Genomic DNA, 18,280 nt, shown 5'->3' with positions numbered 1-18,280 from the left:
TGCATTAACAGCATCTCAACACATTTTAATTTAAGTCATCTGAGAAATGAGGCTATTAATGTGAAGCTGTTATTGAAAGCAAGTGTCTCGTTATAGCAGGAGAACAGTGTGTGTGTGGTTCACAGTTATTCATTTGCCCAATTTTCCGTCTCTTCTGATTTGTCTGTGTGACTGCATTAAGCAGCGATTGTTTTGTGATGTGAATACATGATGAATTATACAGGCTACTAGTTTTGTGAAATAACTCAAAAGGATTAAAGCAGAAAGTTGTGATTTGACAAATCGCCACTCACCGATCTTTCCTGAGACCTCGACACTCGGACTGTCTTTAACCTCGATCTCTCCTTTTTCTCTGCCCTGTAGGAAGGAAGGATGGGGGGAAATAGCATTATAAGTAATACTAAGAGTGGAGAGGTGCCAACAACAGCTCAATGAGAAAACATCAGAAGGAAAGAGGAAGGCTTAGAAGCAAATACACAAAAATGCATTACATTATATACAAAAGGTCGAAAAAAAAAGTAGTTCTTTGGCAGAGTAATAATATATTCATTATTATAATGGGTCTTCTGACAAATGGAAAGCGATGATAAAGAAACATGAATAAAAATATTTCAGCCATAGTGTAGAGAAGACTCTTGCTCTTGCTATGGTGACAATTTTGTCTGCTAAGTTTAAATTTAGACTTGTCACTTCCTGTGTAGCACTGCTCCTGCTGGTGATCTCATTCACTGCTTGAATTTCAAATAAGGTGAGTATCCAGCTAAAAGACATGCTTCTTTGTTGAAGCCTCATGTTCTAATTCAACTGAAAAGTCACATATAAACGTCAGTAAACACCCAAGCAGGTTCCAATGACAACAGACCAACAGCAAAAAATTGCAATACCAACTAAAGGAGGAATGCTGGACTGCAGGCGATTCTTCAGTTTTAATCCCTGGTGACAGCTCAGCTATAAAAGGCTTTAACAATCCCTTCACATGCGCATGTTTACACTACTGCATCTGTAAGTACAGTAAGCTGTATTTCTATAGTCCTCTACTCTTTTTTGTTTTTTCTAAAAACATGACTAAAAGGTGGTTTCAAAGAAAGAAAACAGTGGTTACTTGAGGAGGAGAGGAGAGAGGAGAGAGAAGTGGTGGAGGGTAAGAGGGGGGAAGGAAGAGAACAAGGAGGTGAGGAGGAGACAAAGGAACACAGAGAAGGAGGAGGAGGAGGAGAGGAGCAGGTGGAGCAGAAATAAGAAGGAGAAGAGGAGGATAGATACTACAGACAAGATGAGGAGCAGCAAGAGGGGTGCAAGACAGGAGAGGGAGTGGAAAAACAAAATGTGATTCATGGAGATGTGGAGGAAAAGCAGGATGAGCAGAAAGAGGTGATGATGGACAGAAAGAGAGAAGAGGATGAACAGAAGGAGCAGCAGCCTACAAAGGCTAAATTATGACAGTCTGTTACCTCAATATATATCCTATAACCCCTAATGCATCCAGTTGAGACCCTGGATCTATTAATACTCCATCATCTAAACCCCCTGTAACAAGCTCCTCAAGCTTTGTCTCCATGTTCCTTTAACTCACTCCCACTCACCCTTCTTCTTTCTAATCCCTCTTTCAATTATCATCTGTCATTTAACGCTCTCTCAATCTCTTGCCCTCCAACCATCCTTTTCCAAATCCCTCCATTGCCTCCCATTACTTTGTCGCCTCCATCGGTGTAACAAGACTTGTTCTTAATCGTCTCCTCCTCTCACCTCAACATCTGTCTGTCACTCTTAACTCAGGGGAAACAAAGAGGTAGGAGAACATATAAAGGTAGAAGAACTGGTTATTGTTATATTTTTGCCAATGCGTGATTTAAGAAAGAAATGTATGTTAGCAATTCAGCAAGCCAAGAATGAAATGAGTTATGTGAATGTGATCTGTCAGCATTATACAGATCACAATAAAAACGTACTGCAGATGTATGTTACAGTGGGAGGAGTGTGTCATGTAGAACTGACTGCAGCTCACAGGCTTCACTTCATTTAAGGAAGAGATGTGAATTGATAAAACCAAGCAATTCAAAACCCTTGAACTCTGACCTCCTGCGGCTGGGGATGACTCCGACTTCTGGGGAGTTGGAGGGCGGGGGGCTGAGGTGACGGGCGGGCCACCACTCCTCTTCGCCAGCGCTGCTCACGTGGAGTATATCCCCAAACTTAAATGGAAGGGCCTGATTGGGCGCGCTCAGATCTGATGCACTTCCGTCGTAGTCGAACAACGCTCTGCAGAAAGAGAAAGAGGGAAGAACATGACTTCAATGTGACAAACCCATCAACCGGAGGACACAGTGACAGACAGATTAGTCATTCGTTTAGTAACACTGATGATTAAAGGCTTCTAATTCTGTATGATCCTAAACATAAAACCCACAAAACTCATTTTACAGTAAGAAATGTCAGGATTTCCCCCAAATTCTGTAATTTTAGAAAAAAAAATTAGAAGAAGAAGTTTTTTACATTTCTCATGAAGATTGACAACAACTTGACATCTATAATAAACCTTAATTGACAAAACATAAACAGCGACACAGACATAGAGATATGTTGTCGTGAATGAGCCAAAACAGCTGAGGACTGCTTTTCTAATTCATGACCTTGTTGATGTGTGCGTGCATGTGTGTTTACAGAACTGTACACGTCTGTTTGTCTGTTTGTGTGTGTGTACGTGTATTTTTTGTGTCAGTGTTATGTTGTGTGTGTGTGATGGTGAGCTGTCTCCGTGTCCACACAGTACAACCTCGTCTAGAGGGAAAAGACCCAGGAAAGTGGGCCAGCAATGTGTGTGTGAGTGTGTGTGTGTGTGTGTGTGTGTGTGTGTGTGTGTGCAAAGGAACTAGAGCTGAAATAACCGGCGATCTCCTAAAGTCGCTACTGCCTTCATCAATAAAACAGAACACAGATGGAGCAAGAACGAAAAAGACAATCATGCAGAGAGGAGGACACAGGGAGTCTGACTGGTTTAAAAAGGTGTTTTCTAAATGTAGTGTTTTTATTTTTGATGCTAGATTCTAAGTTGACAAAAGAAAGACTTTTAATTAATTTTTTAAAATGTTTAACCACTTTATCGGGGAAACTGTTGTTAGATAACAAATGCGGGCTTACAGTGTTTTGTCCAAATATAAAGGAATCGAGCCATCACATCAACAACAGCTTCCCCACCATCTGATCCAAAGCTGCCCCAACCTCTACAACAACTACTTAAAATTAGTAGATACTGTAGATATAAATTAACTAGTGTTGGCTGGAGCTAATTTTAACCCACTTTATGTATTGATATGTGGTTAATTTGTAATAACACACTTTGATTTGTTAGTTGATTTTGTATTAAAAAGGTCTGCAATAAAGAACTAGTAACTAAAGCTGCCAAATCAAAGAAGTGGTGTAAAATGTTTTTCTCTGAATTGCAGTGGAGTAAAAATAAAAATAACCTCAATTGGAAATACTACGAGGAAGTAGAAGAACCTCAACATTACACTTAAGTTAACTATGACTTAAGTTACCTTACCTATGACATTTGTGTATAATATTTCTTTTTCTGGAGAAATCCCTTTAAAACTATTAAAACCTAATCCATCTACTATTAAAAAGCACATTTAAATTCACAGTGCGCTTGTTTGATAGAGTGCAATAGACACAATAACAGCAACGATAACAACAATTCATTTACACTGGTTGGTCCATATATGCACACAGAAAAAAAGGCAGCTGTCAGACATTAGTCCATAAATAACCTTTCCTTCCTTTATACATACTGCAGAGTCAGTACTTTGCTTTGCTGTAGTTTACATTTTCACTGCATTCTCGTATAGTATTACTGCACATGTGCTTTATTTCAAAGGTCGAAACAAAGCTGTATCCCACTGTCTGAAAGAATACAATACAAGCAAAATCAATTCAGTTAATCTCCAAAAGTCTTAATCTCCAAATCTACTTTATGGATTTGCAATCTTTGTAGCATATATCTCCCATGATCCTGGCTCCTGGACAGATGTGGTATGAACATAAAATAGAAATAGTTAATACTTTCATTCTGTAACTAGCCTTTAATTGGTACTGCATGTACTAGTTGCTAATACTATACTTTCCAGGGGATGTATATTATTAGAATAAAAGCCCTTGAGCAATTGAACCATATATTCAGTTTAGGGAAGTGAATGTCCTAACACATTTTGGTAATTAAAATGGTTTGAAATCGATATCAGCTCCAGAGATCAGTACTGCAGAGAGTGGTGTAGTATCATTTTTCAGTTATATTTTGTATTTTATTGTTTAAAATGTTTTAGTTTTGTTGAGTATTTAAATAGATTGTGTTGTTTGAACGGGGGTGGACCTTTTCAGGCAAATCTGTGAGGAATATACAATTACAATGCCGAGCTTTCGAGCCATGGTGTGTGTTTAAAATAGGACCATAATGGTGTGAATGTAAAATGAGGAGACAGGAGGACAGAAGAAAGGAGGTGAGGACACACACGCACACAAGCTAGTAGCAGCCAGTAAAGTAGTTCCCCTTGCTTCAGTGACATTTCTTCTAAGGAAAGGTTAGTCTGCATTTGAACACATGTGCTCACACACACACACACACACACACTGTACGTACATGCATAAACAAACAGCAGCCCAGACATCCTCTGTCTGTCACATACCAACAGATTCAACACGACCAATCAGGTGCGAGTTTGAGGCTTCCTTTCTAATATTTGCTTTGTGATTGGTCATTTATATTCAATATCCAGACTTTCAGGATGACAATGATTTATTGTGTGGGTTCTTGGAGAGTGACCACATTATTCTGGATAACCTTGAAGAGACTCTGGTCTGATTGTGACAAGATTGCTTAGAAATGGATTAATTTACAGAAGGTCATGATAATCACAAGAGACACAGAAAATACACCTAATCTTTGTTCTTATTATATTTATTCTTATAAATAATCTATATATTTTATATAATTCTTATATAATTTTCTCTGAATAGCAATCAGTCCATCTGATGTAATCTGAAATATCTATTGGATAGATTACCATGACATTTTGCACATTTGTCGTCTACTGTGGTTGTACGGTCACTTTGAGCTTCAACATTTCATGTGAGAAACTCAATAAAGAGCAGATTTTCATCTGGCTTTGCTCTGTGAACCTTCTCTTTGGTGTCAGAATGAATAATGAAACATTTTTCTCGAGCTCATGTCTGTCGCTGCTCTCAAAGCCAGGTTGACTTGAAAAATAAATTTGATATTTGTTAAATGCCCTCTAAAAGAGCTTACTCTGCTGTTCCTCTTAATGCACAAAAAGGCATCTGGAAATAATATCTAATAACTAATAATAATAATAATAACTAAATAAACTAAGCAAAGGTTAAAAAAAATAGAGCTCAAAGTGGCTTTCAGAAAAGTAAAACTATGTAAAAGGATCCTAAGGCACTGTTGTTCTGCTTCAATCTAATGAGTACTGGACAGATCATTTCTCTTGGTGTTAATAGCTCATGGCACACAGAGACTTTGTACTTCTAAGATAACAACCCCTCCTCTACTGCGTTTGTGCAGCTGCTTGTTAAAGTTTAAACCCCTCATACGTGTCCCACAGTGTATGTGATTGTGTCTTCTGTCTCTTTAGTTTGTTTTATCCTAGAGTTAAAGATAACACAAACATTTTAAGAGAAATTGACTTTGACTTCTATTTGCTGTTTGACAAGTTTCAGTTGAAGCTTAATTGGTCAACCTGAAGTGTCCTAATCAGAGGATTCACTTCTCAGTGTTACCATTAGTCTATTTTTCACTTTATTGATCTTCCAATGGCTTCAGCGTAACTTATGTGAACCCAGCGACCTACCTTTGAATCAATATTTTAAATACTGGGATTCATGTGAGGAAGAGTTGTTAAAAGTGCTGTTGGTTTAAGACTGACACTGGGCTCTGCAGAGGAAATGAAGGCAGCTGTGTGATTCATAGAAGACTGAACAAGCAGGACAGGTAAGGATGAGAATGACACCAGAACAGGACACAAACAGAAATCTGGAGAGAGAGAGTTGACAGGCGACGAATGTGTTTGTGTGTGAGAAAGTATTTGCGAGGCAATCTCATTGTGATTTTAGATGTGATATCCTCCCTTTCAGCGTCACACACACACAAAAAGGAGACAGCTGAGATAAGACCCTATAATAGCTGAAGGACACTAGACAATCAGTCACCTCTGTATAGGTGTGTGTGTTACCTGACGTAAAGTGTGCGTTTCTGTGTGGAGCGTAGCGACGTGGAGCTGGAACTGACACTGCTGGTCATCATCTGTTCCCTCAGGTCATGGATCTTCGCCTCGAAATGACTATACTCTAAACACAGAGACACACAAAGAGAATAAACATTGTTAGTTACCTTTGTACTTGTTTGCTTTTTCCTTGTTTTATCTACGTTTCTCTTAAAATAATCCTTAAATCTACTATTTAAGTATTTACAGAGAATCTAATTTCAGCTTCTTTTACAAGATACCTGTTACTTCACATTAGAAGCAGCTAAGTGACTGTGGTTTTTCATGTTACAGCTATAATTGCTCAGTAGTTTAGAAATCACATTACAGGATGTGGATGAAAGAGAAGACCTGAGGCATGAACACAACTATTTGGGTGGTGGAGGTTTTGCAGTGTGTTAACCAAACAAATGGATGTAATGCAACTAATACGAGCACCCTGAGATGTAACAGAATCTGCAAGGAGTTTATTCGATTTGATGTTCGAATGCAGAAGGGAATCTCTCAGTGCTGTTTTACTCTGCTCAGCTGCAAAACTCAAGACTCAGTGCACACACATAAACTTGAACCTGCAGATTCAGACACAGAGCCGTGAACAGATTCCCTCCAGCTATAATCTAATAGTCTGTTTGATTTGAATATTAACTGCTATTACATCAGACCGGATCCATGTCAGTAACATCACCAACACACATAAACATACACAATCACACTCCCTAATATAGTCCAATACAACACTTCATGCACAATGCAAAACTGTTTATAAATCCTTATCTAACAAAAGTTAACAATCTAAGAATAAAAACGGGTAAAAAAATACTGATATCATAATGTAAACCCATGACTCAGATCAGTGCTGCCACACATGGCAACTAAACATGTCAGACAGATCAGATCAGACAGATCAGCTGCCTCCATGTTGTGCTGTAGGTGGCAAATAGGCAAGAATGCACTAAACACAGGCGTCACATTATACACGCACACTGATTTCGCACAGTGATGTTGAAGCAGCGCAGCAGTGGTGAGACACCGCTTTAGTGGTGGAGACAGATTTATTACCTAATTAGCTCAGATTTAGCTCATTGGCCAAAATGCTACAGGACTAGGGTGGAACCACAAGAGTGGAAATAAAAGTGAAAATCCATTTACATATGTGAAAAACAAAATTAAATGAAAACAAAATTGTTTGCTGAATTGGACATTCATGAAAGTGGGCATCTAAAAATATATGTCTTCTGTAAACAAAGTGATTTCCTGCAGTTAAGTGTGATGAATCATTAGTCAACGTAATTAAAAGAATGAATTTTATTCTGCAAGCAGCAGAGACTTTGCATGGGAACAGTGTACAGTGTGTGTGACACAATTTCTTCTTCCAAATGCCATTTTCACAAATGCATGTGCTGATGCTGTCTATACATACAACAAAGAAGTTTCAAAGAACACTTTTGCTTTAACTGCCAGCAACAACTGTATCCCTGCTTCACTTGAATGACAAGCAGTGAATTGTAAGAGAGCAACCAGTTCGCCAATCAATGCAAAGTGCAATGATTTGCTCATGCACTCAGGATAGCAGCCCTGAGCTTTAGTATTCTTGTGCTCCATGCAGCACAAACACTTTAGTTTGTGACCCATTTTTTCTAGTGGCCATAAAAATGTCATTGTACCTCTTTAATTATAAATGTACATTATTTATGGAAATGCACAAAGTGGGAAAAAAGTGTTTTCAAATGTCCATTCAGGGCTTTTAGAATCAGTCATCGTCCTGCAAAAAAGTAAAAATATATAGTTGTAACTAGCAGATTGAGGCCTCACAGTGTCAGTAAACTGTGCTTTTCTTTGCTTATAGTGACTGAACAAAGAGTAGATGAAATGTGTCTGTAATAAATCCTCACTTACTGTCTTCTTAACACCACACAGCCTCCCAGAAACCTCTGAACTATCACACAGATGACAGTGCCGCTGGCAATAAACATGAAAAAAACCTTTCTGAAGGATGTCCCTGGATAAGTGTGTGTGTGTGTGTGTGTGTGTGTGTGTGTGTGTGTGTGTGTGTGTGTGTGTGTGTGTGTGTGTGTGTCCCTGAACCTTTACTGCGGACCACAGAATCTAATTAACCCTGAGTAATTCAATCATAGTTGAGGTGCACACCATCATGCACACATACACAAACACACAGAAAGACACTAGGACACACTAAAACCTGCAGTATCTCCTGATTTATTCTGTTTTTGCCCCTTGTGTTTGTTTTCTATCCTTATTTACCTCTCTATGTGCAGGCTCAGCATATAAACACAGTCAAAAATCTATCTGCAACACCCAGATGTCTGTTCTGCTTTCTCCCAAAGTGTTTATTAATCTTACACACTGATGCTACCAAACAAAAAACTCTACTGAAATGACTCAAAGCCACGCGTGGAAAGCATATTTTATCTATGTGTGTTTACAGTAACTTGCAGCATTTTAATCTGAGTGCAGAACTGTGTGAATTTGGTTGAATTTGATTTTCATCTATTCCAAAAGAAGTCTCTAATCTGTCCATGCCGAGAGGAAAATAAGAAAAAGTGAACTTTTGCTTAAAATTTAACCTATCCTTTAACCTTTAATAATTTTCATTGCAGACCTTGGTATTTTCAATCTCAACTCTTAAGCCAGTATAAAGCAGTGGATTATCACTTCTATTTCTACATGTTTTCATGCAGACATGAACTTTCACATCATCAGCATCTAACTGTTTTTGTCGACACACATCGCCTCAATACAGCATTAAGGGATTAAGAGCAAAAGGGACAGACAGATAAAAATGGTTGGCACAACACGACAGAGGAAAAGAGGCAGCAAAGAAAGGAAGAGGAAAAAGAGCAGAAAATGATAAATAATCTTTAATTGAGCCTCTGTGCCTCACTGCCATATGATATCTGATAAAGGGAAATAAAGACACACGTTTATAACACGGAGACAGGGCTAAAACAACTGAAACAAAGACAAAAGGGGTTACTGTAGCGGTACACAGAGATACAGTGCTGCTCCTCCTGGTGATCTACAGAACAAAGGATGTGTTGCAGCTAAGATTTTAATGTTAGAGTCAAGAAGGGAAAGACAAAGATGGTGCTGTCAAGGCTGCAGCTCAGATCATTTTGTTAGAGTTAGTGCTGAGAAGTCAGTAATCTTTATCATCTTTGTTTTTCAAAGTCTGAAAAGACTAGTATCAAAGCAAAAGTAAGAAAAAGTTCAGTCAGTGGACAAGAACACATAGAATTGAGGTTCCTGATAAGAAATCACCAATGTTTCTACTTGACTGATGGTTTCTGACACAGTGAGAGTCACTGGACCAAAGACAGCATAGGAGCCAACATGTTAATGCTGCATCACTGATCATTAAAGGGGTAACACAGCGTTAGAACAGCACAGATTCTAGTCCAATACTAGCTTTACCACAACACTCCCACACATTTCAAGCCTCCTAACTAAAGGCAATGCTAAGGATTAAAATGCATTGCCAGGATGTTAACAAGTAAATCAGTTCTGTGTCTCCCAACTCCCGCTCAGCTGTACTCACACGCTGCTGGCAGACAGGCAGCCTCAACGTCCACGCGATATGATGCCGGCACGGTGGCTTTCAGATCAGTGTCTGAGTGTGTGAAAGTACGGTTTAAAGCTTAGAGTCCCGGGGTGTGAATGAGAGGGAAAACAGAGAGGGAGAGAGAAAGCAGATGTGTGTGTGTGTGTGTGTGAAAGAGAGAGGGAGATGATGATGGAAAAGGTCTAACGTCAGTTCCACTTTGGATTCAGCATGTGAGGGAGCCAGAGCGGAAAGATGTAAGTGTGTGTGTGTGTGTGTGTGAAAAGAAGTGTGTGTAGGTATGCAGTCGTGCGTGTGTGACATGGAGAGGAAAAGTGTGTATGTGTAAAATCAGTCCAGCGCTGCTCAGCTGCCACAGAAACAACAGATGCTAACTCACTCACTACTACACTCCTCTCGTTCTCTGTCTCTAGTTCGCTGGTGCGTTTGTTTGCTCCTCCCCCTCTTTGACAGCAGCTTGCCGTAGGGTGGAGACACACTTGCACGCGCACACACACACACACACACACACACACACACACACACACACACACACACACACACACACACTAACAGACACATGCAGTTTCCTTAGGTCACTCATGCAGGAAGCTGAGTTGATGCCAGGCTCTCCTGCCCTACTTTGGCCCAGGGAATTGGTCTACATGCCACACTCACACAGACACAGCAAAGGCTTGACCAAGCATTTTGAATATTGATTTTGGAGAAACTTAATTACCAGCTCAATAGTTCACAGATTGATTTTTCATTATTTTATATGAAAGGACCATATAAAGCTTTAGCATTTGTCTTCATAAGTATATGCAATTGAATTTTTTTCTGCTCTGCATGATTTATGTCTGTCTCCATCTGTCTTTCCTTCATCTTCCAAAATTGCTGACCAAAACATTTGTATGTGATCTATTAAAATAGTGTTTAGATCATCTGATTGTACTGATAAGCCGTCATAAGTTGACAGATATATATTTGTGTTTCTTTCTCTGAGCACTTCAATGTGTCCACACGTTGAAGTTTTCACATGTGAACAGCATCTAACGTCTCCGTCAGTACAGCATGATCGGATTAAGAACAAGAGCGAGATGAAGAGACAAACAGGGGGAGATGGAGGGAGAAAACAAATACATAATGAAGAGAGAGATGGAAAGGGGATGATGAGATGAGAGGAAGAGTAGAACAGAGGTTGAGATGGGGGAGGGGTGCTGACAAAGACTAATGGCTCTGGGGCTCATATTCCCTCCTTCCCTCATTTACCTCTCCTCTCTTCTCTCTAGAGGAGCATTGTTTCTCCATTCAGCAGCTGGCAGAGACCTTTTCTACATTGTGCAGCTTCAGTGCTATCCAAACCACAGGGGACGAGCAGTTTGGATATGTGCATTGCACCAATATTTCCCTTTCAGATCACTATTTCCTCTGTCGTCTGTTTCCTGTTTACACAAAACTTACCTAAAGGATAACTTACTGTAAATCACTAACACAGGTATAATACATGATCTGTCCCCTATTTACTTCTATGCTTGAATTTTTTATTCTATTTCGTGCCATTATAAACTCAAGTTCAGCAATTCAGCAGACAAATGTAGTGAAGAAGAAGACTGCAAGCTTGCAAACAATTTGAATATGATGCAGAATTATAAATATTCAAAACATGACTGCGTTGGCAGATGTTTTATGTAGAAGGGCATGAAGTCAACATAACAATTATATTCAGTCTATTAGCATAGTTATATGCTTTTATGTGGAGTACTTATCTTTAAATTATGAGATAATTTAAACAACTTCATCTACTGCAAATTGTGTTTCTACACAACTAAACAGCAATCACAAATATGTTTTTGTAGGGAATGCAATTGTAACCCAATCAGATTCTCTGTAGACATAATTATCACATGTTCACAACCAACTAAAATGACAAAGGCAACATATTTGTGTCTGATGATGGGTGAGTCGGACTGCTGCACAAAGTATTCTCCAGCACATCCCAAAGGTTCTCAGTTGGGTTAAGTTCTGGACTCTGTAGTGGTCAATCCATATTTGATGATGCCTCATGCTCCCTGAATCACTCTTTCACAATTTGAGCCTGATAAATCCTGGTATTGTCATCTTGGAATATGCCCATGCCATCAGGGAAGAAAAAATCCATTTATGGAATAACCTGGTCATTCAGTATATTCAGGTAGTCAGCTGACCTCATTCATAACGTTGCTGAACCCAGACCTGAGCAACTGCAGCAACCCCAGATCATAGCATTTCCCCCACAGGCTTGTTTGGTAGCCACTAGGCATGATGGGTGCATCACTTCACCTGCCTCTCTTCTCACCCTGATGCACCCGTCACTCTAGAACAGGGTAAATCTGGACTCCTCAGACCACATGACCTTCTTCTACTGGACAGTTCTTAACCAGTTTTAGTACTTTCATCAATCTCTTTAGATGTTTTCTTTGCTTGATGCATGTCAATAGTTTGACCCTTCTGAAACTGATTAACATCTTTTCCACGACCACAGGATGTGTCTTAAGAAATGAGAAGCTATTCACTGCATTAGTTAGGGTTAAATAACTTGTTGCCAGATGAAACATATTAATCCATGCCATAATTATCCAATGGGAGGCTCTTACCTATTTGCTTAGTTAAATCCAGGTGGTGACATTTTTTTGGTGGGTCGTGAATATAAATGATACAATACAGTACTATATTGGTATTGATTAACTAATCAGATTGCAGAGGAGATTAGATGAAAGAAAAGAGACAAGAGACAAAAATAAAACACTAAAAGAGCAAAGAGAAGCACAAAAGCATATTCATGTAGTGATTTGAAGTTTGAAGAATATGTTTCATTTCTGGCAGCTTTAAAAAGCCTCAGCATGACATGACGTGGTAACACGCTGCAAATTCTCCATCTCAGTCACCTTCCCGTTCCAAGTGATGCCCTAAATCCCCCAATCACACTTTGTGCGTGGTGAGTCAGACCATTAGCACAGACACCTGTAACGCAGGGAACGAGAGGAGGAGGTGACAGGGGGAAAAGGAATGAAAGTGACAAAAGGCGAGGAAGACAACCAAGCTAAAAAAAGAACAGAAAGAAAGAAAGGAGCTATCAAGTGAAGTAGGGAAAGAAAGGAAAACAGCTACTTGGTGTGTGAAAGCCAAGAAATGCTGCTGTTAATCTTCTACTCAACAACTAGTGCACGACGCACAAACACACACAAGTGTAATATGCAGGATACGAGAAAGGAAGATAATCCTCTCTGCATCACCTCAGTATTACTGCTGACAGACACCACCTCTGTGTGTGTCATGTGTTAAGTGTGTCTGGGTGTGTGTGTCACTGAAAGTTGTGTGTAATCCTGGTGACTAACACTGCTGTCAACCTGCAGGCATTACTTACGGAAACTTACAGCACGAGAGGAGATTATACTTAAAGGTCAATACTGCAATATTGTGGCTTTTTAATGAACATCCAGATATGTTCATTCTGATTAGCAGCACGCCACAGCAACAGCAACAGCAACAGCAACTGTGGGTTCTTGAGAACTCGAAATTGAAGCAGTAACCTTTCAGCAAATTACCCTGTGTATCATTTATTTAGGATTTCCTGTTGGATAATTTTAATAATTTAGTTTTAAATATATTCTTCACATTATACTGTATGCACTTTAAATCAGGCTTTTTAATGAATATTCTACTGTAAGTACATTGCAAATACCAAGTAAATGATAATCACTAGAATGTGTGTAAAAAGCATATCATCAGCCAAAAAGCAGTATTTATAGAGTCTACTTTATATTCAGGACTATCACAGTATATTTTTCTGGTAATTATAGTTTAAGAAAATATCAGCATTGAATGCTTATAATGTGATTCCAGTTCACCACAATCCACTTTAAGTGAAGTTTACTCAATACTAAAAAATTACTCCCCACAAAAATTTAACAGATAGGACTAAATCCAGTCCAATAGTACAATTGTAGGGCCAAATTCATACACTAAAAGGACAAATTCATTTAACAACCACGGGTTTGATATACAAAATTGGCTTATGATGGGGGACGTCTGCGTTACTAATGCCGCATGAAGACTTCTCATAGACAAATATGCTCCATCTGCTGTACTTCAAGTAAGCCCATCTCTCTATCTGCTGCATCAGCTTTAACTAACTGTGTTTGTGCCTGCGCCTACATATACACGCCATGAGGAGCCCAGTTCTGTGCTGTGCTTTGCTGTGTTTGGCTGAAGTGGCTATCATATTTATTATAAATAACAAGGGGAGACTTGTGCATGCACACACACACACACACACACACACACACACACACACACACACACACACACACACACACACACACACACAGCGAGACAGACACTTTTCCTCTCCTGGTGGAGGTCCTTATTAGTTCTTATCTCATTGGCAGGCAGTGTGTGTGTGAAACAGAGGGAGCACTGCTGGTCATTTCCTGCTATCACCACAGGAACGGGACAAACAGGGACCTAAGATGGACACACACACACACACACACACACACAGTGCTGACCGAAGTCCAGCATCCAGCATGGACAGAAGGTTTGACATAGAGTTCATTCAACAGTCACTAATGAAGAGTCACGACGCAGACACACTCACTGATCTTAGGCCAACTGTGTTTTTAGGGCTAACGCTAAAGAAAACCACCTAACATCATCATGGAAACATCTATGTTCTATGAACTCCCCACCAAAGACACAAATTACCCAACAAATACACATAATTCTCAGTCCACTTGAGTAAATCCTTATTGGCATAACTCTTATCAATCACTGTAAAAACACAACTGCTGTGAATTCAAGCTAAATACAGTTTAATACAGCTTTTAAGTGGTTAGGGTGCTGTCCATGGTGCTGATGTGACTCCACACTGCATGAAGGGCTGTTTAGACTTGAAACAAATAGTTTCCTATGGATCATTAGTAAAAGGTATGGTTAACCACTTTAACACTTTAACAGTATGCTGTATATATAATTTATAATCCACATATATGCTTGTATGACCCTTTAAGCTTTCAATAAGACATATGGACTATATTTTGATACTATTTCCACCAGCTTCCAGTACCTTCATATACTGCCAGGAAATTTCATTATATTCTGACAGCACCTTCTATATCTAATGTGTTTCCTTATCTTTGACTTTGCCCCGCATAATATTTGATAGAATACCAGGGCTGGGAAGATCTTCGTCTATATATATATATATATAATTAAAGCCCAGTGTGCATAACTTCTTTAGTTGATATTCTGGCTCTGCCTCCTTGTTGGTCGAATCTAATTTGACTTGACTGGATATTGATGGGCTTACTGGCATGTTTTGGCATCATCTCGAATTTAAATGTGTATCATTTACAGAATATAAAGAACCCTGGCATTTACTGTATGAAAGGGTTTTTAAAGAAGAACAGAAACAGCACAATTACAGGTGAAAATAACAGGTGATTCTAACTACTACTAGGAAATATTTCTTTACCTGATGATAACAGAAAGAGACACACACAAGTCCTCTTTCAGTAGATTCTAGTGGATCAGGGACTCTGGGAACCTTAAGTTGTTTAACTGTGTGTGTGTGTGTGTGTGTGTGTGTGTGTGTTGCTATATGTACTATAGTAAGGTGCCCCACTGTGACAACATCCCATTAGCTGAGCCAGTCAGCTGTTATAACCTGGTTTCCAAGGTTACAGTCTTCTCAGTCACTCCCAGTAGACAAACAAAGGTGCTTATTGGTAAACATCACTCTGCCTCTGTGTGTGTGTGTGTGTGTGTGTGTACTTTTAAGTTACCTTTGTAAAGATCAATTTTAGATCTAGAGCCCGAGGACATTTTAGCCAGTCCTCGCTTTGTAATAGAGCTTTGATTGTTGTGTTATGTTAATAGTTCAGTGCATAACTGGGAGGTTTACACATGACTTTGGTTGTGATGAAGGTGTGTGTAAGTCCTCACACGGTGTGTGCACGAATGACTTTACACAGTCTGTGTATGTTGCACGAACAGTGAATGGCTTAAATGCCTGTATACAAATCTATATCACAAATGAATGAGTTTTCATACATTTCTGTCAATGTCATATCCTGCATAATAAAAAAAGCACAACACCTCATTGTACTGTAGGTGGCAGCAATGCATTGATTGCTGTGTCGACTGTACACTGCCATAAAATATATCAGATGGACATGTGGAGACACACTTTGTCTCATTTTGTCTTTATGAAGCGAACGACTTTTCCACCTGGCCTATCAGCAACAACAACAACAACAACAACAAGCCATGGTATATGGTATGTTAAGGCACATGCTGCTTTCAAACCTTTCCTGTCACATTTTCGATGCATCAATCTGTTCACAGCACAGATGGAAAGGTATATATCTGCAGTACTCACCCTCTGGTCTGTACTGTGCTACTATGGTAACTGTCTGTCCTGCGTTCTTCAGAGCTGCAGCTGCCTGCTCATGTGTTGCACTGGACAGGTCCACTCCGTTCACCTGCACACACATACACAGAAAATTAGAGGCCATACCAGATCATAAAAATTCAATTAAAGTCAGATGAAGATGCCCTTAAGAATTTTTAACACTGTATGTGGTATTAGGTTGATAGCTCACAGGTGACCAGTCACATAATCCATATGTAGTATGTGCATATGGCTTGTTTATACATACAATCATTCATGACTCCCTTAATAAACCAGCATAATCAATCCTGTTTTAACATATAATGGTGACAGTTGTGTTATTTATCCATATGTACAGGGTGTTAACTCATACCGAGAGGAGGCGGTCTCCTTTTCGTAGCTCCCCACAGAGATCAGCTGGACCTCCAGCTAGAATAAAGGAGATGAAGATTCCCTCTCCATCCTCCCCTCCAACAATGTTAAAGCCAAGACCTGTAGATCCCCGCTGGAGCACCACCCGCCTGGGCTCTCTAAAAGAAATACAAAGCAAACACATCCACATTCTTAGAGTGAAAGGTGGCAGCAGAAACTTCTTCTGTTAAAATAAGTAAATAATTATAGCATTTTATATTCTGTTTTGGAGGAACCTTGTATTATATGTTGATTTGGTTGAAGCACAAGCCTAGCAGATGTCATATTGTAAAACATATAAGTTCTGCCTAGAAGATAATTAAAAAATAAAAAAAATTTAAATATACTGCAATTGTTTTTGGCACCTATAGCACAGCACATATATTCTAATGGTTTGTAAATGTATACTATGTGTGATACAAGCTTAAGGAGTGATGCTAAAGGATTCATCTCTGTGGATTTTTAAATTAGAATTATTCTACAAGTTGACCAGCAGATGTCAGTGTTGTACTGTCTCTGCTTTTCTGAATGACCAAAGTTATTCACTCTGATCTAAACACACTTCTGTCTCAGTTAAAATGCATTCGGTGGCTCGATTCGTTAGTAAATCAGTGGGAGAAAACAAGAGTACATGAAGGAAATCAACACAAGCAAGATATTAAAACTGATTCTTTTTGCAATGGCCACTGGACCATCACGTCATCATGAAAGAAACCAATGCTAATTATATTGATCTCCATTTTGCAGAATGAATATTTTATTTTCTGTTACGAAATACTTCTTAGGCCTCTGTGACTGGAAGTAGAAATACAGTATTAAGCTGAATGTGCGTCAGGAGGTTGACAAATCCAATAAATCCTTTTTCTTTGTCAATTTTATAAAGAAAATTTGCAATCAGCTGAGTTAAGGTGTTGGCATTGGTATCTCTGCTTGTTCTAATGCATAAACTGGTATGTGATTATGTCTTTCACCTACTTAGACACTCTTAAAACTTGTAAATCAATTAGAACACCCAATCCTCTATTTGCATGACAAACTATTTAAAGAATGAAAATCAAAGGGACAGAAAAAACACAACAAAAAGAGAAGAAGTGTAGACGTCGAAATTCTGCAGTCAGTCCGAGGCTTATCAGATTTATGATAATCAAAGCGCAGTGATTGGGTGAGAGGTTGATGACGAAGTGAGTCCTATTCTGGTAACCACGGTGATGCCAGTTGAGTGACGAGGGTCGTGATAGGCTGTAATCCGTCCATTAAAATGGATTAAAGATACTAGAGCAGCACTGGGACTGTAGCTGCCTGTGTGTGTACATATGTGACCTCGGTTTACACGGCAGACAAAATTCGTGCTGCCATCTGCCATTTACTGCTGAACACACACACAAACATTCACACATATACATGCAGCAGCAGACTGAGCGAGAAAGAACAGAGGTCAATCAGTGTATTTTTGAGCTTTTTAGGACTTCCCAAAGGGATGCCGAGGACTGCTCTCAGAGGGGAACATGCAATAAGCAACATAGGAACAAGAAACAACAAGAAGACTGACCTTTGACCACATAATAGGCTGGCTTTACATATACTTTATGTAACAGCAAAGCT

General features: G+C 39.3%; 1 protein-coding gene across 7 annotated transcripts in view; it reads right to left on the bottom strand.

Annotated features, from left to right (window-relative positions):
* LOC113152283 (discs large homolog 1-like protein) overlaps positions 1 to 18,280 on the bottom strand; it is an 82,264-nt gene that overhangs the window by 10,141 nt on the left and 53,843 nt on the right. For all 7 annotated transcript variants that reach the window (XM_026345446.1, XM_026345439.1, XM_026345440.1 and 4 more), the window contains 5 exons: positions 16,641 to 16,797; positions 16,256 to 16,358; positions 6,246 to 6,360; positions 2,077 to 2,259; positions 294 to 357 (listed from right to left, as the gene is read on the bottom strand). In XM_026345446.1, coding sequence (XP_026201231.1) covers positions 294 to 357; positions 2,077 to 2,259; positions 6,246 to 6,360; positions 16,256 to 16,358; positions 16,641 to 16,797 — 622 coding nt within the window. The remainder of the gene's footprint in view (positions 1 to 293; positions 358 to 2,076; positions 2,260 to 6,245; positions 6,361 to 16,255; positions 16,359 to 16,640; positions 16,798 to 18,280) is intronic.

This window comes from Anabas testudineus, chromosome 4 (assembly GCF_900324465.2).
Source record: "Anabas testudineus chromosome 4, fAnaTes1.2, whole genome shotgun sequence".
Lineage (NCBI taxonomy): Eukaryota > Metazoa > Chordata > Actinopteri > Anabantiformes > Anabantidae > Anabas > Anabas testudineus.
The sequence above is the reverse complement of the archived record's forward strand: the minus strand, read 5'-3'. Positions and strand labels throughout refer to the sequence as shown.